Source organism: Danio aesculapii, unplaced genomic scaffold (genome assembly GCF_903798145.1).
Source record: "Danio aesculapii unplaced genomic scaffold, fDanAes4.1, whole genome shotgun sequence".
Classification (NCBI taxonomy): Eukaryota; Metazoa; Chordata; class Actinopteri; order Cypriniformes; family Danionidae; genus Danio; species Danio aesculapii.
The window spans coordinates 1-20000 of NW_026613877.1; the positions used below are offsets into that span (position 1 = coordinate 1).

Consider the following 20000-nt stretch of genomic DNA (forward strand, 5'->3'; position numbering starts at 1 on the left):
CTGCTGGAGCTCCCAGTGCTGTAAACACACCCTGCAGGCGTCAGGACTCCGCTCTGTGTGTCTCCTCTGCAGTCTGCCGGATGCTCTCCTCTGTGATGTCACAGTCTGGATAAGCCCCGCCTCCTCACAAGCGTCTCCACACTCTGACTGACGGATTGACTGTGTGTGTTTGTCTTTAGACCCAGAGAGACATGATCTTTGAGCTGCGCAGGATTGCGTTCGATGGAGACGGAGCAGAACCCAGCGGAACCGAGAAGAGGAAAGCGGCGGCGCACACCAAAGACTACAAGATGCTGGGATTCAGCGTCAGTACACACATACAGGATGTGTGTGTCTGTGTGTGTGTGTATGTGTGTTGTGTTGTGATGTGTGTTGTTGTGTCGTGTGTTCAGAATGCAGTGAATCCTGCGCTGGACTTCACTCAGACGCCACCGGGGATGCTGGCGCTGGACAACATGCTGTACCTGGCCAAACTACACCAGGACACATACATCAGGGTAACACACACACACACACACACACACTGGCCAAACTACACCAGGACACATACATCAGGGTAACACACACACACACACACACACACACACACACACACTGGCCAAACTACACCAGGACACATACATCAGGGTAACACACACACACACACACACACACACACACACACACACACACACACACTGGCCAAACTACACCAGGACACATACATCAGGGTAACACACACACACACACACACACACACACACACTGGCCAAACTACACCAGGACACTCTCTTATTCAGTGTGTGTGTGTGTGTGTGTGTGTGTGTGTGTGTGTGCGCTTCAGATTGTTCTGGAAAACAGCAGTCGTGAGGATAAACACGAGTGTCCGTTCGCGCGCTGTGCCATCGAGCTGACGCGGGTGCTGTGTGATATTCTACAGGTCGGAGAGCTGCGTGAGTGTTTACCGTGTTCTGTTTACCACTCGCTTCCAGTTTAGCCAATTATATTTCAGCACTCCAGGTTGCCTTGGTGACAGTGTATGTAATTTCAGTCTTGAAGACCCTCAGTGTATGCGGCTGCAGCTGATAGTGCGCCCTCTGCAGGACAGAAGCAGCCGCAGAGCTGAGACGCAGATTCAGAGTTATTAAAATACACATCAGGGGGGTTTAATTAGCGGAGAATATAACTGTTACAGATGTAAGCATTAGCTTATAGTGTACGGTCAGCTGCGCTAGTTCCTGTTGTGTCGTCAGTCTATGAATCAGGAGGAACCCGGTGGAGAAAACTCTCTTTGAATTTGTATTGAAATGCCCAGTTCAACCACTAGGTGTCAGTCCTGCACACTGCAGCTTTATCTGGAACAGAGTGTCTCAACAGAGCCATGGGTTCAGGACTGGAAGGATTCACACACACACACACATGCGTTTGTTTTTGTGAATTGTGGGTACATCACATCGGCTTCCGCTTTTGGAGAAATGAGGACGTCAGCAATGTCCTCGTATTTCACCACCTTCTTGTCAGACCTGTGTCATTATACAGATTTGTGTCCTGATATGTCACAAAAACACACACAAACACACACTCTTCTGGACTCTCACACACACTCCTCTGGTCTCTGCAGCGAATGAAGGCTGTAATGACTTCCACCCCATGTTCTTTACACACGAGCGCGCCTGGGAAGAGTTCTTCTGCGTCTGCATACAGCTGCTCAACAAGACATGGAAGGAGATGAGGGCCACTGCTGAAGACTTCAACAAGGTGTGTGTGTGTGTGTGTGTGTGTGTGTGTGTGTGTGCGCACATGTGCCTGTGTGTGAGTGAACATTGTCTCCTGGGGACCAAATTTCCCCACAAGTATAGCAATATGAGTAAGTCTTGACCTTACGTGTTCGTTTTTTTTTAGTCGCCGCGAGGAAAATGATTCATAAATCAGACAGAATGAAGTATTTTGAACAATGTGTGTGTGTGTGTGTGTGTGTGTGTGGTGTGTGTGTGTGTGTGTGTGTGTGTGTGTGTGTGTGTGTGTGTGTGTGTGTGTGTGTGTGTGTGTGTGTGCGCGCGCGCGCGTGCGTGTGGTTGTGTGTGTGTGTGTGTGTGTGTGTGTGTGTGTGTGTGTGTGCATGTGTAGGTGATGACGGTGGTGCGTGAGCAGATCACCCGGGCTCTAGCCCTGAAGCCTGCGTCTCTGGATCAGCTGCGGCTGAAGCTGCGCTCTCTGAGTTACTCTGAGATTCTGCGACTGCGTCAGTCCGAGAGGATGAGCCAAGATGACTTCCAGTCACCGCCTATCATGTGAGTCCAGAAGAGCAGCAGTGAACATCCAGATCATTCCCACACTCATAGGCTTATTGATTATTGAGTGTCTTATTGATTATTGAGTGTTTTATTGATTATTGGTCGTTGTGTAGATTATTGTGTGTTGTGTTGTTGTTCAGTGAGCTCCGGGAGCGGATCCAGCCAGAGATCCTGGAGCTCATCAAGCAGCAGAGGCTCAGCCGGCTCTGTGAGGGAAGCTGCTTCCGCAAACTGGGGAACCGACGCCGGCAGGGTAAGCGGACAGGCCCTAACCCTGACTCTGATCCCAACCCTAAGCCTGACCCCAACCTTGACCCTGACCCCGACCATAACCCAGACCCCTGTCCCTAATTCTGACCCTGACACTAACCCTAACCCAGACCCCTATCCTGACCCTAACCACGATTCTAAGCTTGTCCGTAACTCTGGCCCACAGCAGGTCTGTGTATTAGTGTGGTGTTTGTAATCCTGTATAATCCTCTGTCTCTATCCCTCAGAGAAGTTCTGGTTCTGCCGTCTCTCACTGAACCACAAGCTACTCCACTATGGGGATCTGGAGGAGTCTCCACAGGGCGAGGTGCCGCTGGAGCTGCTGACTGACAAGAGTGAGTGCTTATATCAGTGTATAAACACACACACTGCGCTTCTAGAGTGCTTATATCAGTGTATAAACACACACTAAGCTTATAGAGTGCTTATATCAGTGTATAAACACACACACTGCGCTTCTAGAGTGCTTATATCAGTGTATAAACACACACTGAGCTTATAGAGTGCTTGTATCAGTGTATAAACACACACTGCGCTTATAGAGTGCTTATATCAGTGTATAAACACACACTGCGCTTATAGAATGCTTATATCAGTGTATAAACACACACACTGCGCTTATAGAGTGCTTATATCAGTGTTTAAACACACACACTGCGCTTATAGAGTGCTTATATCAGTGTATAAACACAGCTGAGCTTATAGAGTGCTTATATCAGTGTATAAACACAGCTGAGCTTATAGAGTGCTTATATCAGTGTATAAACACACACACTGCGCTTATAGAGTGTTTATATCAGTGTATAAACACACACACTGCGCTTATAGAGTGCTTATATCAGTGTATAAACACACACACTGCGCTTATAGAGTGCTTATATCAGTGTATAAACACACACACTGTGCTTATAGAGTGTTTATATCAGTGTATAAACACAGCTGAGCTTATAGAGTGCTTATATCAGTGTATAAACACACACACTGTGCTTCTAGAGTGCTTATATCAGTGTATAAACACACACACTGCGCTTATAGAGTGCTTATATCAGTGTATAAACACACACACTGCGCTTATAGAGTGCTTATATCAGTGTATAAACACACACACTGCACTTATAGAGTGTTTATATCAGTGTATAAACACACACTGAGCTTATAGAGTGCTTGTATCAGTGTATAAACACACACTGTGCTTATAGAGTGCTTATATCAGTGTATAAACACACACTGCGCTTATAGAGTGCTTATATCAGTGTATAAACACACACACTGCATTTATAGAGTGCTTATATCAGTGTATAAACACACACTGAGCTTATAGAGTGCTTATATCAGTGTATAAACACACATTGAGCTTATAAAGTGCTTATATCAGTGTATAAACACACACACTGCATTTATAGAGTGCTTATATCAGTGTATAAACACACACTGCGCTTACAGAGTGCTTATATCAGTGTATAAACACACACTGAGCTTATAGAGTGCTTATATCAGTGTATAAACACACACTGAGCTTATAGAGTGCTTATATCAGTGTATAAACACACATTGAGCTTATAAAGTGCTTATATCAGTGTATAAACACACACACTGCATTTATAGAGTGCTTATATCAGTGTATAAACACACACTGCGCTTACAGAGTGCTTATATCAGTGTATAAACACACACTGAGCTTATAGAGTGCTTATATCAGTGTATAAACACACATTGAGCTTATAAAGTGCTTATATCAGTGTATAAACACACACACTGCATTTATAGAGTGCTTATATCAGTGTATAAACACACACTGCGCTTACAGAGTGCTTATATCAGTGTATAAACACACACACTGCATTTATAGAGTGCTTATATCAGTGTATAAACACACACTGCGCTTACAGAGTGCTTATATCAGTGTATAAACACACACTGCATTTATAGAGTGCTTATATCAGTGTAAACACACACACTGCATTTATAGAGTGCTTATATCAGTGTATAAACACAGCTGAGCTTATAGAGTGCTTATATCAGTGTATAAACACACACACTGCATTTATAGAGTGCTTATATCAGTGTATAAACACACACACTGCATTTATAGAGTGCTTATATCAGTGTATAAACACACACACTGAGCTTATAGAGTGCTTATATCAGTGTATTAACACACACACTGTGGTTATAGAGTGCTTATATCAGTGTATAAACACACATACTGAGCTTATAGAGTGCTTATATCAGTGTATAAACACACATACTGAGCTTATAGAGTGCTTATATCAGTGTATTAACACACACACTGCATTTATAGAGTGCTTATATCAGTGTATAAACACACATACTGAGTTTATAGAGTGCTTATATCAGTGTATTAACACACACACTGTGGTTATAGAGTGCTTATATCAGTGTATAAACACACATACTGAGCTTATAGAGTGCTTATATCAGTGTATTAACACACACACTGTGGTTATAGAGTGCTTATATCAGTGTATAAACACACATACTGAGCTTATAGAGTGCTTATATCAGTGTATAAACACACATACTGAGCTTATAGAGTGCTTATATCAGTGTATTAACACACACACTGCATTTATAGAGTGCTTATATCAGTGTATAAACACACATACTGAGCTTATAGAGTGCTTATATCAGTGTATTAACACACACACTGTGGTTATAGAGTGCTTATATCAGTGTATTAACACACACACTGTGGTTATAGAGTGCTTATATAGGCTCAGTGTTAAAGCTGTGTATCTCTGACCTCCAGTCGCCGTGTCTGACATTAAAGCCGTGCTGACGGGGAAAGACTGTCCGCATATGAAGGAGAAGAGCGCGCTCAAGCAGAACAAGGTAAATGTACATCCGCAGCGCGCCGTTAAACAGAGACTCACACTCTGAGATAATACTGTGATCGATCAGTGTGTGCCCACATGAAAAACACCACAGTAACGTAGAGTAAATACTGCAGTGTTATTGAGCCATACTAAAGTACCTGAATTGATCTGCTGTGGTGATTCTACTGTGGGTATGATGACACGTGAACATCCTGTAGTTTATTTAATCTATATAAGTTTACTATAGTGAATATTCCAGTAGATTCTGACAATGTTCTCATTATTGTAGTAACTCTACTACACTTGTTACAGTAACTACTATAGTAAAATAAACACGTGATGAGTTAATTACTATAGCAATCATTTACAATTGTATTATAATGTGTGTGTGTGTGTGTGTGCAGATAATAAGGGAATACTGTAGTATACTACATTTCACAACATTTATCTGTAATTATTCCTAATGTGATGTGCTTGAGATGTTAATGTGTTGTGTGTGTCTCTGACCTCACTGCTGATGTAGAATAACACACAGTATCCCACATCATGTGCGCTTTGAACTTGTCTGAGGGTTTTGCTGGTGTGTGTGTGTGTGTGTGTGTGTGTGTGTGTGTTGTAGGAAGTGCTGGAGCTGGCGTTCTCCATCCTCTACGATCCTGACGAGTCCCTCAACTTCGTGGCACCAAACAAATATGAGGTGCGTGTGGGAAACAGCAGTGCTTTACTGTGGTATACCACAGAGATCACTGTATTCTGTTCAGTGTTTAGGGGCTGATTGATGACAGCCATGTTTAATGACCGCTCACTCTTCCAGCATTACTGAAACTACAGTCAGGATTTACTGGAGACACACAGATTAATATCTAGCTCATACTTGTGTTCCAGAGTGATGTTAATGCCAGATGATACTGAAGCATTCACAGCCATTTGTGTTGGTCATTATTAAAATGAATGAGTTCATCATCAGCTGGAGAACACACACACTCTCGGCGGGGTTTCCCCCCTCTGATGATGCGTACAAAAGGAGAATGTCGATCACAGTGTTTCTGCAGACTGTTTTCATCAAGTCTGATCAGAACAAACACAATTCATTCATGTTGACCATTATCTGGTGTTTGCTGATAGTGATGCGGTGTGTGTGTGTGTGTGTGTGTGTGTTCAGTACTGTATCTGGACAGACGGCCTGTCGGCTCTGCTAGGGAAGGATCTGTCCAGTGACCTCACACGAAGTGACCTTGACACACTAATGAGTATGGAGATGAAGCTCCGCCTCCTGGACCTGGAGAACATCACCATCCCAGAGGCTCCGCCCCCTGTGCCCAAAGAGCCCAGCAGCTACAACTTCAACTACAACTACGGCTGAGCGGCGGTGTGGAGTGTGTGTATTATAGAGACGACACACACACTTTACTGAACACACACTGTACGAGTTCTCCATCCCTCCATGTCAGAAACACACTCCTGTGCTCGGTCCAGCATCTGCGTCCATGTGCTGATCTGTGTGTGTGTGTGTGTGTGTGTGTGTGTGTGTGTGTCGAACGCTTCAACTAAACAGAAGGGTTAGTTCCTTTCTACACACAGATGACTAATATTTCCTGACGTTTGATTTGTCAATAGAAATCTATTTTTGTACTTGATGTGAAAGACCAGAAGCTGCATGAAGCGGAGGAGAACTCAGATCAACACACACTCTCTCTGGAGAACTCAGATCAACACACACTCTCTCTGGAGAACTCAGATCAACACACACTCTCTCTGGAGAACTCAGATCAACACACACTCTCTCTGGAGAACTCAGATCAACACACACTCTCTCTGGAGAACTCAGATCAACACACACTCTCTCTGGAGAACTCAGATCAACACACACTCTCTCTGGAGAACTCAGATCAACACACACTCTCTCTGGAGAACTCAGATCAACACACACTCTCTCTGGAGAACTCAGATCAACACACACTCTCTCTGGAGAACTCAGATCAACACACACTCTCTCTGGAGAACTCAGATCAACACACACTCTCTCTGGAGAACTCAGATCAACACACACTCTCTCTGGAGAACTCAGCGTCACTACAGCCACAGCGCTCCTTTAGTTTGCTCCTTTATTTCTTCAGATTGCTGTGGCGGATTTATATTTGCTTGTCATAACGTACGATTATTCTGTGTGAGAGCAGATCTCTGGATATTTGCTTTATTATAAGCTGGTCGTTTTAGTGGGCAGATATGTCAATATTTGGTTTGAAATACTGTACACTGTTTAAATAAATAAATATGTATATGCATAGTGTTGATCATGAATGAGTTGACCCCTCACACATCTCTCTTATAAATTAATATTTCCCACAGGACTCTTTACAGTGCTATATTTGTGCTTATACATTACATTAGTCAGAGTTTTGTCAGATGAATTTAAATCTATAATTTTCTATTATTGTTATTTAAATGCACCTAAATATATTGTCTATCTTCATTGAGAAATGGATAAAAGTATTCATTTTAAATGGGGTGTACTCATTTATGCTGAACACTGAATATATATACATGTTATAAATATATATAGTGCCTTCAGAAAGTATTGATTCCCCTTTATTTCTCATTGTGAGAGGCTGAACGAGGAGCGGAGTTTCTGTTGGTTTGTGAAGGGTTAAACCTCAGAAAGCTGAAGATGGAGGTGTAAAACAGACGGATATGAATACTTCCTCAAGGCCACTGTATATCAGTTGTATATATTGTGCTGCCTTATCACAGTAAACGCAGTGGATTAGTGTGCAATAATAAAGGTGTTAAAGTCATAGCTTGATATTTACATTAGATTCTTCATCTGTTTGATCATTTGAGCTGTGCTGCACATCCTCAATAAACTCAGTTAACAACAAAGCATCTGTGTGTGTGTGTGTGTGTGTGTGTGTGTGTGTGTGTGTGTGTGTGTGTGTGTGTATGTGTGTGTGTGTGTGTGTGTGTGTGTTTAACCAGCTCATGGGGAATAACAGGTCAAAGATTCAGTTACCTTGTGGTTTTACACTATTTATTACTCGTACACTGTGTTTTTTTATTTGAAATTAATAGATTTTAAATAATGAGCGAGCATAAGAAACGCCCATCTATCAGTCCATGTTTTCTGTCTGGCCCCGAATATCTAAGGTAAGTGTTCATTTTAGACCTGTCAGGATAGATCTAGCTGTAGATTATACTCCAGAGTACTCCAGGTACATGCTGTAGATGCATATAAAGCCAGTCTACTTGCCTAACACCGGTGCCCTTCAGTTCTGCAGTTTGGTGTTATGTTGCGCAATATTAAAGGGTCAGTTCACCCAAAAATGGAGCAGCTGTGGTCACATGACTCTCAGAGCATGTGTGGTCACATGACTCAGAGCAGCTGTTGTCACATGTCAGCACTGTCAGCATGCTGTGATTACTGTATTGAAGCATCTGCATATGCTCTTCATCAGTCACTCTGCTCAACACCGCTCCATCACACACACACACACACACACACACACACACACACACACACACACTGTTTATTTCCACTCTAGTCTGAATATGATCTCAGCAATGCAGAAGATGACTTCATTGTCTGAAGTCTGATAGCACTCAAAGGGACCGGGACAAGAACAGTGTCTGTGTAATACAGACCATTCCTGGAGTAGCCTCAAGACCCAAACAGAGAACAGCATCCAGAATCTCTGGTGCCAGTGTTAAATGCTTGCCCGTCTCCGGGACAGAACTAGAGCATAAGTAATAATATTTATAATATGTTTTTTTTTCCAGGACAGAAGTAGATCCCATCTTCAGGATAGAAGTAGACCCTGTCTCCAGTACAAAAGTAGATCCCGTCTTCATAACAGAACTAGAACTCATCTCCACGACGGAATTAGAGCACAAGTAATAATATTTATAATTTTTTTTCCCAGGACAGAAGCAGATCCAGTCTCCAGGACAGAAGCAGATCCAGTCTCCAGGACAGAAGCAGATCCAGTCTCCAGGACAGAAGCAGATCCAGTCTCCAGGACAGAAGCAGATCCAGTCTGCAGGACAGAAGTAGATCCAGTCTCCGGGGCAAAAGCAGATCCAGTCTCCAGGACAGAAGCAGATCCAGTCTCCAGGACAGAAGCAGATCCAGTCTCCAGGACAGAAGCAGATCCAGTCTCTAGGACAGAAGCAGATCCAGTCTCCAGGACAGAAGCAGATCCAGTCTCCAGGACAGAAGCAGATCCAGTCTCCAGGGACAGAAGCAGATCCAGTCTGCAGGACAGAAGTAGATCCAGTCTCCGGGCAAAAGCAGATCCAGTCTCCAGGACAGAAGCAGATCCAGTCTCCAGGACAGAAGCAGATCCAGTCTCTAGGACAGAAGCAGATCCAGTCTCCAGGACAGAAGCAGATCCAGTCTCTAGGACAGAAGCAGATCCAGTCTCCAGGACAGAAGCAGATCCAGTTTCCAGAAAAGAAGTAGATCCTGTCTCTAGTACAGAAGTCCAGTCTCTAGGACAGAAGTAGATCCCGTCTTCAGTAGAGAAGTAGATCCAGTCTCCTGGACAGAAGTAGATCCCGTCTCCAGGACAGAAGTAGATCCCGGCTCCAGGACAGAAGTAGATCCAGTCTTCAGGACAGAAGTAGATCCCGGCTCCAGGACAGAAGTAAGTCCAGTCTCTAGGACAGAAGTAGATCCCGTCTTCAGTACAGAAGTAGATCCAGTCTCCAGGACAGAAGTAGATCCCGGCTCACGGACAGAAGTAGATCCGGGCTCCAGGACAGAAGTAGATCCAGTCTTCAGGACAGAAGTAGATCCCGACTCCAGGACAGAAGTAGATCCAGTCTCCAGGACAGAAGTAGATCCCGGCTCCAGGACAGAAGTAGATCCCGGCTCCAGGACAGAAGTAGATCCCGTCTTCAGGACAGAAGTAAGTCCAGTCTCCAGGACAGAAGTAGATCCCGGCTCCAGGACAGAAGTAGATCCAGTCTTCAGGACAGAAGTAGATCCCGGCTCCAGGACAGAAGTTGATCCAGTCTTCAGGACAGAAGTAGATCCCGGCTCCAGGACAGAAGTAGATCCAGTCTTCAGGACAGAAGTAGATCCCGGCTCCAGGACAGAAGTAGATCCAGTCTTCAGGACAGAAGTAGATCCCGGCTCCAGGACAGAAGTAGATCCCGTCTTCAGGACAGAAGTAGATCCCGTCTTCAGGACAGAAGTAGATCCCGGCTCCAGGACAGAAGTAGATCCAGTCTTCAGGACAGAAGTAGATCCCGTCTTCAGGACAGAAGTAGATCCCGGCTCCAGGACAGAAGTAGATCCAGTCTTCAGGACAGAAGTAGATCCCGGCTCCAGGACAGAAGTAGATCCAGTCTTCAGGACAGAAGTAGATCCCGGCTCCAGGACAGAAGTAGATCCCGTCTTCAGGACAGAAGCAGATCCCGGCTCCAGGACAGAAGTAGATCCAGTCTTCAGGACAGAAGCAGATCCCGGCTCCAGGACAGAAGTAGATCCAGTCTTCAGGACAGAAGTAGATCCAGTCTTCAGGACAGAAGTAGATCCCGTCTTCAGGACAGAAGTAGATCCCGGCTCCAGGACAGAAGTAGATCCAGTCTTCAGGACAGAAGTAGATCCCGGCTCCAGGACAGAAGTAGATCCAGTCTTCAGGACAGAAGTAGATCCCGGCTCCAGGACAGAAGTAGATCCCGTCTTCAGGACAGAAGTAAGTCCAGTTTCCAGGACAGAAGTAGATCCAGTCTTCAGGACAGAAGTAGATCCCGGCTCCAGGACAGAAGTAGATCCCGGCTCCAGGACAGAAGTAGATCCCGGCTCCAGGACAGAAGTAGATCCAGTCTTCAGGACAGAAGCAGATCCCGGCTCCAGGACAGAAGTAGATCCAGTCTTCAGGACAGAAGCAGATCCCGGCTCCAGGACAGAAGTAGATCCAGTCTTCAGGACAGAAGTAGATCCCGGCTCCAGGACAGAAGTAGATCCAGTCTTCAGGACAGAAGTAAGTCCAGTCTCCAGGACAGAACTATAACTCATCTCCATGACAGAATTAGAGCACAAGTAATAATATTTATAATACTGTTTGTCAAACAATATGATGGAAGCAAATGGGGAAACTCTGATTGGTCGGATCACCTGTCACTCAAATTCCTGTGCCAGTGTTAATACATTTTAGACACAATCAACAACCCTTAGTAGTGTACCACAATAACAGTAGATTACCTTTATCCCCGGGTGGCTCCATGCAGAGGAATGAATGACATTCTGCAGAGTCTGTTCAAAAGAAAAGAAGGAAGTTCAGCTCTTGCCATCTAAAGTGAGACTGATCTCAGGTCTGCAGCTGTGGGTCACTGTATTCCCGCGCTCGCTCGTATCCAGTGTTCCTGATCAATGTGTCACGGATCGCTGAGTGATGATGTCAGCTGAGGGGGTGTGTGTGGTCTATTCACGGCTCTGAGTGTGTGTGTGTGTGTGTGTGTGTGTGTGTGTGAGGAGGGGCGTCTGTGCACTTGTGCAGTCTGTCTACAGTAGTCTTCAGTAGAGGATCAGACTGGAGCCGGTCATGTCTCCGTGGGTCGCTGCTGTGCTCCTGGCCGCTGTTTTCTCCAGGATCTCAGCCTTTAATCTGGACACCACCACCATCCTCACTAAAGAGGGCGAGCAGGGCAGCTTCTTCGGCTTCTCTGTGGCTCTACACCAGCAGATCACGCCAGAACCCCGCAGCTGGTGAGTCTGGACTGATCTGAGACCTGACACACACACACACACACACACACACACACACACACACACGCACACACACGCACACACACGCACACACACACACACACACACGTAGAGCTGAGAATCTGTGTGTTGTGACACAGCAGATCTGATGATGAACACTTCAGACTGATCTCCAGTCAGTCGTACAGTAAACAGTGAGCAGTCTCATTAGGTTATTCAGTGTGCTGTGGTCCTGAGGGTGTATGAGCAGCACACTGTATTGTGTTTCAGTGGGGTTAAAGGGGCAATTCACCACAAATCAACATTTACTGACTGTTTAGTGTGCTCAAACTTTCAGGAGTTGCTTTCTTCTGTTGATCGCTAAAGAAGATATTTATAAACCTGTAACCATTGCCTTCCATAGTAGGATAAATAAATATATGGAGGTCAATGGTTACTGGTTTACAGCTTTGAAATATCTTCTGTGTTCAACAGAAGAAACACAAATGTCTGAAACAAGTAAAGGGAGAGAGAGAGAGTGTGTGTGTGTGTGTGTGTGTGTGTAGAGAGGTTTTCAAGAATCAAACATTGAAGCTTTAAGTTGTGTTTGCTTCAATACTTTGGATTTTGTCCTTTTTAATGAAAGAAATCTGATCATGAACTCATTCCTGTCGTCCATTTCAGCAGGAGTTCCACATCATATCACGTCATATCACATCATATCATATATCATGTCATATCATATCATATCATATCTTCATACTTCACCACTCTCCTTCAAACCATAATGCTGGGTTGTTGTAACTTAGTATTGGGTCAAATGTGGACAAATCAAACCGATGGGTTAAAAGTGTACTTAATTGGGAAAAAAATAACCCAACTTTTGATTTGTCCAAATTTGACCCAACATTGGGTTACAACAAAACAGCGATTATGTTTAGTGCAGCTTTTGACAACAAGAAGACTTCATCATGTCCACACAGACACATGTAGATCTATTCTTTAATATGGGTTATTTATATAAAAGTAGAGCTCAGAATCATCAGTTTCAGTGTGTGTGTGTGTGTGTGTGTGTGTGTGTGGGAGACGTGTGTGTGTTTGACATTGATTAATTCAACATTATTATGTGTTCTTTGAGTATAATAATCTCTTCTGTTACTGTACTTTGATGGCGACAGCAGGATGGGTCATTCATTATTATCAGTGTTCGTCAATGAGTCATATCAATGTGTGTGTGTGTGTGTGTGTGTGTGTGTGTGTGTGTGTGCGTGTAATTCTGCCCCTGGTGTGTGTTTATAGAGGAGTCTGTCAGTCTGCAGTGTGTAAAAGCAGCTTGTGTGTGTGTGTGTGTGTGTGTGTGTGTGTGTGTGTGTGTGTGTGTGTGTGTGTGTGCGTGTGTGTGTGTGTGTGATATAAGGTTACCAGGCGCTGTTTTAGCTGGGAGCTGTTAGGAGTCGTCCCATTAAACACTGAATCTGTGAGAGGTTTGAGACTGAATGCAGAAGTGTGTGTTTGTGCTGATCTCTCAGATGTTTCTCCGTCTCGTCTGCAGGATCTGTGTGTGTGTGTGTGTGTGTGTGTGTGTTTCTCAGGATGTTGTATTGATGATCAGTGTTTGTTAATGTGTGACGGACACATCAGATGAACACTCAGAGCTCCGCCAGGGTAGAAACCCGCTGATGACTGAAGTGGATGTTTCAGGAGTGTGATTTGATCAGGGAGATTCCCCAAGTGTGTGTGTGCAGACCAGGTGTGTGTGAATCATGTGCGGTGTGTGTGATGTTCTTCAGTGTTGTAGAGTATATCAGAGTGTTACCGCAGGACTGTATTATTGATCTGGAGTGTGTCAGTGCTGTTTCTGTGTGTTTGCTCTATTTATACTCCTGTGAGCTCTGCTGCCCGTTATAGAGCCACCCGAGCTGTGTTATTTACAGCTCAGACCTCACACACACACACACACACATTCCTCTTCAATAGCAGACCAAAGATACCGTTCTGATTATTCATAAATTGATTAAGTAGTGGTGGAATAACTCATCGTTCCCTGTAAAGCTACATGTGTCAGTCTCACAGCACTATTGTGTATATATGGGCTGTGATTATTCAAAGGGTCACGCTCACATGATTAAATGCACTGTGTGTGTTAATATTTCAGAGAGAGAGAGAGAGAGAGAGAGTGTGTGTGTGTGTGTGTGTGTGTGTGTGTGTGTGTCAGCGAGAGAGTTAGAGGTATGTTTCTCCTGCACCTGAGCTGTAGGAATGCTCCGGTCAGGAATGCAGCAGTGACTCTGAGTGTGATGCAGCGCTGCAGCGGAGGCCCGTCCACTCTTTGTGCTCCGCTCAGACTCCTTTCACACAGCGTCTTTATCATGCTAATCAGTTCCCAGAGTTTCTGGAGCTCTAGCAGCACATCCAGGCGCCAGAACACACACACGCACACACACACACACACACACACGCACGCACGCACGCACGCACGCACGCACGCACGCGCACGCACACACACACACACACACACACACACACACACACACACACACACACACACACACACACACACACAGTTTCTGTCTTGTTTAGTTTCTGGGTTAGCAGAATACTCTGCGCTGGGGTGAGCTGAAGGGTCTCACGTCAGACTGAAAATGAAGGTTATTCTCTTCTCCATTGTCAGATTATTCTGCTTGTTTTAGGGAGAAACTCACGTCATGTTGACTCTTTATTTCTGTAAACAACACCATATTTTCTGCTTGATTTAATATTGTGTAGATATTTGGACTAGACACACAGCACATGAGCCGCTCAGCATCTGCTCCTATCTGCATGTCTAAATGATTATTTTAATCTAAAGCACTCATTATAATAACCTCCAGACACTCTCAAACACTGTACTGCATCCATCATCAGACAACGCCTACATGCACAGAACTTTCAGTGACAAACTAAGCAGACAACTTTAAAGTCTGATTTCTCATATATATTATATATTTATTTCTGTATTTATTTATTTATTATTATTATTATTATTATTATTATTATTATTATTATTATGGTAATGAACAGAAGCCCCACAGTATAGCAGTGCAGACAGCAGTCCTGCAGTCAGGGTGTTCATCATCATCATCAGCTGCTGCTCAGTAAAAATAAAACCCACCTGCTCATAAGCGTCCCGCGTCCTGAAGACTTTCATTAGTGTGTTCAGGTCAGACTCAGAGTAAATTCACTTTACAGGAATAAATCATGGATCTGGAGCTAAATAAAGCCTCACCAGACCACACACAACTGAAGACACAACAGTGAACTAACACAGACACTCACAAACATTACACAAGCATTACACTAATACTACAGTCAGTTATAATCAGTGTTATAATATTATATATATTACAGTAACTCTTTATTAATGAACACTCCAGCATTCTGTAGTGAACTGATGAACTGTAATAAACACTGTAGTGTACTTTAGTTTTTACTACAGTAAACTGTGGTGTATTGCAGTATAATATACACTACAGCTGTAGGAAACTACAGTACTGGCTCATTTGTTTATATTACTGCAGTTGTTGTGTTACCATAGCAACTGTAGAATCACCACAGCAGATCAGTCACTATTCTGAAGTGTGTGTGTGTGTGATGTGTGTGTGTGTGTGTGTGTGTGTGTGTGTGTGTGTTTCAGGGTTCTGGTTGGAGCTCCTCAGGCCAGAGGTGTGGGTCCCCTGCAGAGCCAGCGTCCCGGAGCCCTGTACCGCTGCCCCGTCAGTGCAGAGCCCTGCCAGCGGGTGGATGTGGACGCACATGGTGAAACACTGCAGTACACCTCCACCTACATCTGCTGAGGGGGGCTGAGAAACACACACTTCACACAATAATCAAGATTCTGTCCTTACACTGAATCAGTAAACCAGTTTTCAGTGTTTGACTCGTTTCCAGTCCAAATATGTCCAAATTCTTAAATCAAGGAGCATTTTCTAGACCAGTATTCAATATTGTCTTGTCAAAATTGAGTTCTTTCTATTTGCGCTGGTAACAAGACAAACACTCTCAGTAAGAGAAGCTTTCTAAACCTGTGAGACCTTCGATCATCTTCAGACATGAAGAGTCCAGAATACACGGTGTTGTCCTCAACGCTGATGCAGAGGAGGAGAAACTGTTCAGTCATCAATAAAGCACATTTACTGCACACTGTTATTCTGGCATCTTCATAATTAGACTTGATCTCCTGAAGACACTGGGACTGTTTCAGTACATGTTAAACTCATCTTTATTCTGTAGCGCAGCTCAACACAGATGAAGAGAGCCGTAATATTCCTCTTATGGTGGGAGATGGAGCAGCTGTAGATAAACTAACACCGCTGTGTGAGGATGTTCTCTCTGGACTGTGAGGGTCTTTATTTCATCTGAAATATCTTCACTGAAGAGGGTTTTGTTTCTCCAGAGAGTCTGGACCGAGAGAGCAAAGACAACCAGTGGTTTGGGGTCACAGTCAAGAGCCAGGGCGCAGGGGGGAAAGTGGTGGTGAGTGTGTTTTACACCTGCGGCAGGTAGATCCAGCTGAAGATGAGTTATTTACACTGAAGGCATACAGTAACATGATGAAGGAGTGTTTAGGACTCCAGTTTTACACTGCCTTCCATTCAGGAGAGTTCATCCCTATGCCCTAATGTCTTCCAAGGGTTCACCCTCCAGATTAGGGCATAGGGATGAAACACATGGAATGTAACGTGTGACACCCAAAGGGCTCTTCAAAGTGGCCTGTTTAGAGCACTTGGGTTTGACACAGCACTTCAGTACAGCAGCCATGATTGTTTTCATACTAAAGTGCCCTTCATGTGTGTGTGTGTGTGTGTGTGTGTGTGTGTGTGTGTGTGTGTGTGTGTGTGTGTGAACACAGGTGTGTGCGCACCTGTACGAGCTCAGACAGCATGTGAATCAGTCGTTTGAGACTCGCGACCCTGTGGGCCGCTGCTATGTGCTGAGTGCGGATCTGACGGAGCGGGACGATCTGGACGGAGGAGAGTGGAAGTTCTGTGAAGGTCGTCCTCAAGGTCATGAGCAGTTCGGCTTCTGCCAGCAGGGTCTGTCTGCCAGCTTCAGTCCCGACCGCAACTTCCTGCTGCTCGGGGCTCCGGGGACGTACAACTGGAAAGGTAAAGAGAAGAGAAATACTGGAGGAATAATAGAGCATGCTTTACTGACACAAACACAGGGGATTTCTCTTATTTACATTTTCTTCTACTCTGGAGATGCCCACGCTGAGAGGCGCAGGCTGGTGTGGGCTGGCTGATCGCTCCCCAATGTATATTTAAATGATTATCTGTGTTTTTAAACTTTATTTCACCGTTCGTCCACTCGTCTGTGTGTGTCTGTACTCTTCTATCTCACTGTGTGTGTGTGTGTGTGTGTGTGTGTGTGTGTGTGTGTGTGTGTGTGTGTGTGTGTGTGTGTGTGTGTGTGTGTGTGTGTGTCTGTGTGTGTGTGTGTGCGTGTGTGTGTGTGTGTGTCTGTGTGTGTGTGTGTGTGTGTGTGTGTGTCTGTGTGTGTGTGTGTGTGTGTGTGTAATCAGGGCTGTTATTCATGGCCAACCCTGTAGAGGACGCTCTGGTCTACAAAACTCTGGAAGCATCCAAAAGCTCCTTTGAAGACGTAGCCCAGAACAGCTATCTGGGTCAGTACACACACACACACACCATACTCAGCGCGGTCTCCCTGTGTGTGCACTCTGAGTAGTGGTCAGGGGTCAGAGGTCACCTGTTCATCAGTGTCCATGTGTCCGTAGGTTTCTCGGTGGACTCGGCCACAGCACTGGTCAATAAGTCTGAGCTGACGGTGGTGGCCGGAGCTCCGCGGGCCAATCACAGCGGGGCGGTGGTGCTGCTGCGGCGGGATGGGGCGCACCAGCTGGTGCCCAAACACGTGCTGTGGGGAGAGGAGCTGGCATCCTCGTTCGGGTACTCTGTGGCCACGGCGGACCTCAACAGCGACGGGTGAGACTGAGCACACAGAGGACAGAATCTCTCACAGCAGTAAATGTTTTTCTCCTGGTGTGTGTGTGTGTGTGTGTGTGTGTGTGTGTGTGTGTGTGTGTGTGTGTGTGTGTGTGTGGTCTCTCCAGGAATGCACTGATTTTGTTATAACTGAAAATGCAGTTTTAGGCTAATAAAAAAACAACAACTGAACATATGAGCTGAAGAGAGGCTGTGGTGCTCCGCAGGTCCAGCAGTGTTCAGTGTGCTGGTTTCTCTCCCTCCAGCAGAGAGCGCTGTGCTATAAACCCCATTCATTTCAATGGCTTGTACTGAAGCGCACATCCACTAGCTTATAGTGATAAGTATATATATATATAGTGATTATTTTACTGCGTTGCGTTTAATATGTTATAATTAAGTTTATGTTTTAATCACAGTTAGTGTGGTCATTATCTGTGTTAGTGCGGTCAGAACTGCAGGGTTTATTTCTCCTCAGCTGGACGGATCTGGTCGTCGGAGCTCCAAACTTCTTCGACCGTAAGGCAGAGATCGGCGGGGCGGTGTATGTGTTCCTGAACCCAGCCAGCCACTGGGCCAGAGCCCGACCCATCCGCCTCAATGGGACATACGACTCCATGTTCGGGATGACGGTCAGCAGCGCTGGAGATCTGGACCAGGACGGTTATGAAGGTGAAAACACACACAGACACAGACACACACACACGCTGGCAGGGGTGTTTATAGATGTACTATGGATATATAGTGTGTATATAGATGTATACGATGTACTCTAGACACAGCTCATACTGCACTAAACCTGTTTAACAGTAAATTAGGATGCATAAAGGGAGATGAAACATATAGAGATGAAGCGGCACCTTGTGAATTCGACATGTTCACACAGCGACTCAATAATACACGACCCAGTCAGACGTGACATGTGAACAACACGAGGACATACAGCAGATCCTGCTCTTCACCTGTGTGTGTGTGTGTGTGTGTGTGTGTGTGTGTGTGTGTGTGTGTGCGTGTGTGTGTGTGTGTCTACAGACATCGCTGTCGGAGCCCCGTTTGATGGAGATGGAAAAGTGTTTATTTACCGCGGCTCTTCATCTGGCATCGATACCAAACCCTCTCAGGCAAACACACACACACACACACGCACGCACGCACGCACACACACACACACACACACACACAATGGTCAGTGTACAGTAACACACACTACAGCTTGATCACTGGTTTATTGAGTGTGTGTGTGTGTGTGTGTGTGTGTGTGTGTGTGTGTGCGTGCAGGTTCTGGATGGGCTTAATGCAGGCGTGCAGCGCTTCGGTTACTCCATATCAGCTGGACTGGATGTGGACGGTAATTTGTACCCAGATCTGGCGGTGGGCTCTCTGAGTGACCAGGTGGTGCTGTACAGGTGAGAGCTGACCCTGGATCAGCAGGTGAACACAGGTGTGCAGGAGTCTGATCTTCTGTGTGGTTCCGCAGGTCTCGGCCGGTCATCCACGTGCTGCGTGAGATCTCCATCCAGCCGCAGTACATCGACCTCACACAGCAGAACTGCGCAGGACAGCCCGGGGTTTGGTCAGAGCGCATTCACACTCATCAGTGTTCAGTAGAGCTCGCTAAACAGGCGTCTGATGCTGTCATGGTGTTGATTATATAAGACACTCCTTCTGTCTGACAGAGCACACTGATCTACAGCTGGATCAAACAGCGCCAGTGAATACTGATACGATAGAGATAAAGCAGATCCAGCAGCCTGTTCTCTCAGAATAAAGCCTGACAGGTTCAGCAGCCGATGTGAAGCGTAGCACTGCTGTAGAGGACTGAAGGGGTTATTCTGAGAAAACAACCGGCTGGATGTGCTTTATCCTGATTATTACACAGATACTGGACACTAAACAGCACAATCACACACTAAACATTGTTCTGAGCTGATGGAGAGTACACTAACTTGTG

The 20000-nt window shown here is 45.2% G+C and overlaps 2 protein-coding genes across 2 annotated transcripts in view; both read left to right on the top strand.

Annotated features, from left to right (window-relative positions):
* The first annotated feature begins 20 nt into the window (after positions 1 to 20).
* elmo2 (engulfment and cell motility 2) lies at positions 21 to 8260 on the top strand. Its single transcript, XM_056452761.1, has 10 exons — positions 21 to 305; positions 393 to 497; positions 824 to 932; positions 1601 to 1737; positions 2107 to 2270; positions 2414 to 2526; positions 2771 to 2878; positions 5314 to 5396; positions 6000 to 6077; positions 6543 to 8260. The coding sequence occupies exons 1-10, from the start codon at positions 192 to 194 to the stop codon at positions 6741 to 6743; spliced, it is 1212 nt and encodes a 403-aa protein (XP_056308736.1). The 5' UTR covers positions 21 to 191; the 3' UTR covers positions 6744 to 8260.
* Positions 8261 to 11863: 3603 nt separating this feature from the next.
* The window catches only part of LOC130220488 (integrin alpha-7-like), a gene marked incomplete at its 3' end in the record, with an annotated part of 11871 nt that continues 3734 nt past the window's right edge, over positions 11864 to 20000 (top strand). The window contains exons 1-10 of the mRNA XM_056452762.1: positions 11864 to 12089; positions 15742 to 15863; positions 16501 to 16580; positions 16957 to 17212; positions 17629 to 17730; positions 17842 to 18049; positions 18528 to 18721; positions 19082 to 19170; positions 19328 to 19455; positions 19527 to 19622. Of these exons, the coding sequence (XP_056308737.1) occupies positions 11926 to 12089; positions 15742 to 15863; positions 16501 to 16580; positions 16957 to 17212; positions 17629 to 17730; positions 17842 to 18049; positions 18528 to 18721; positions 19082 to 19170; positions 19328 to 19455; positions 19527 to 19622 (1439 nt within the window). The remainder of the gene's footprint in view (positions 12090 to 15741; positions 15864 to 16500; positions 16581 to 16956; positions 17213 to 17628; positions 17731 to 17841; positions 18050 to 18527; positions 18722 to 19081; positions 19171 to 19327; positions 19456 to 19526; positions 19623 to 20000) is intronic.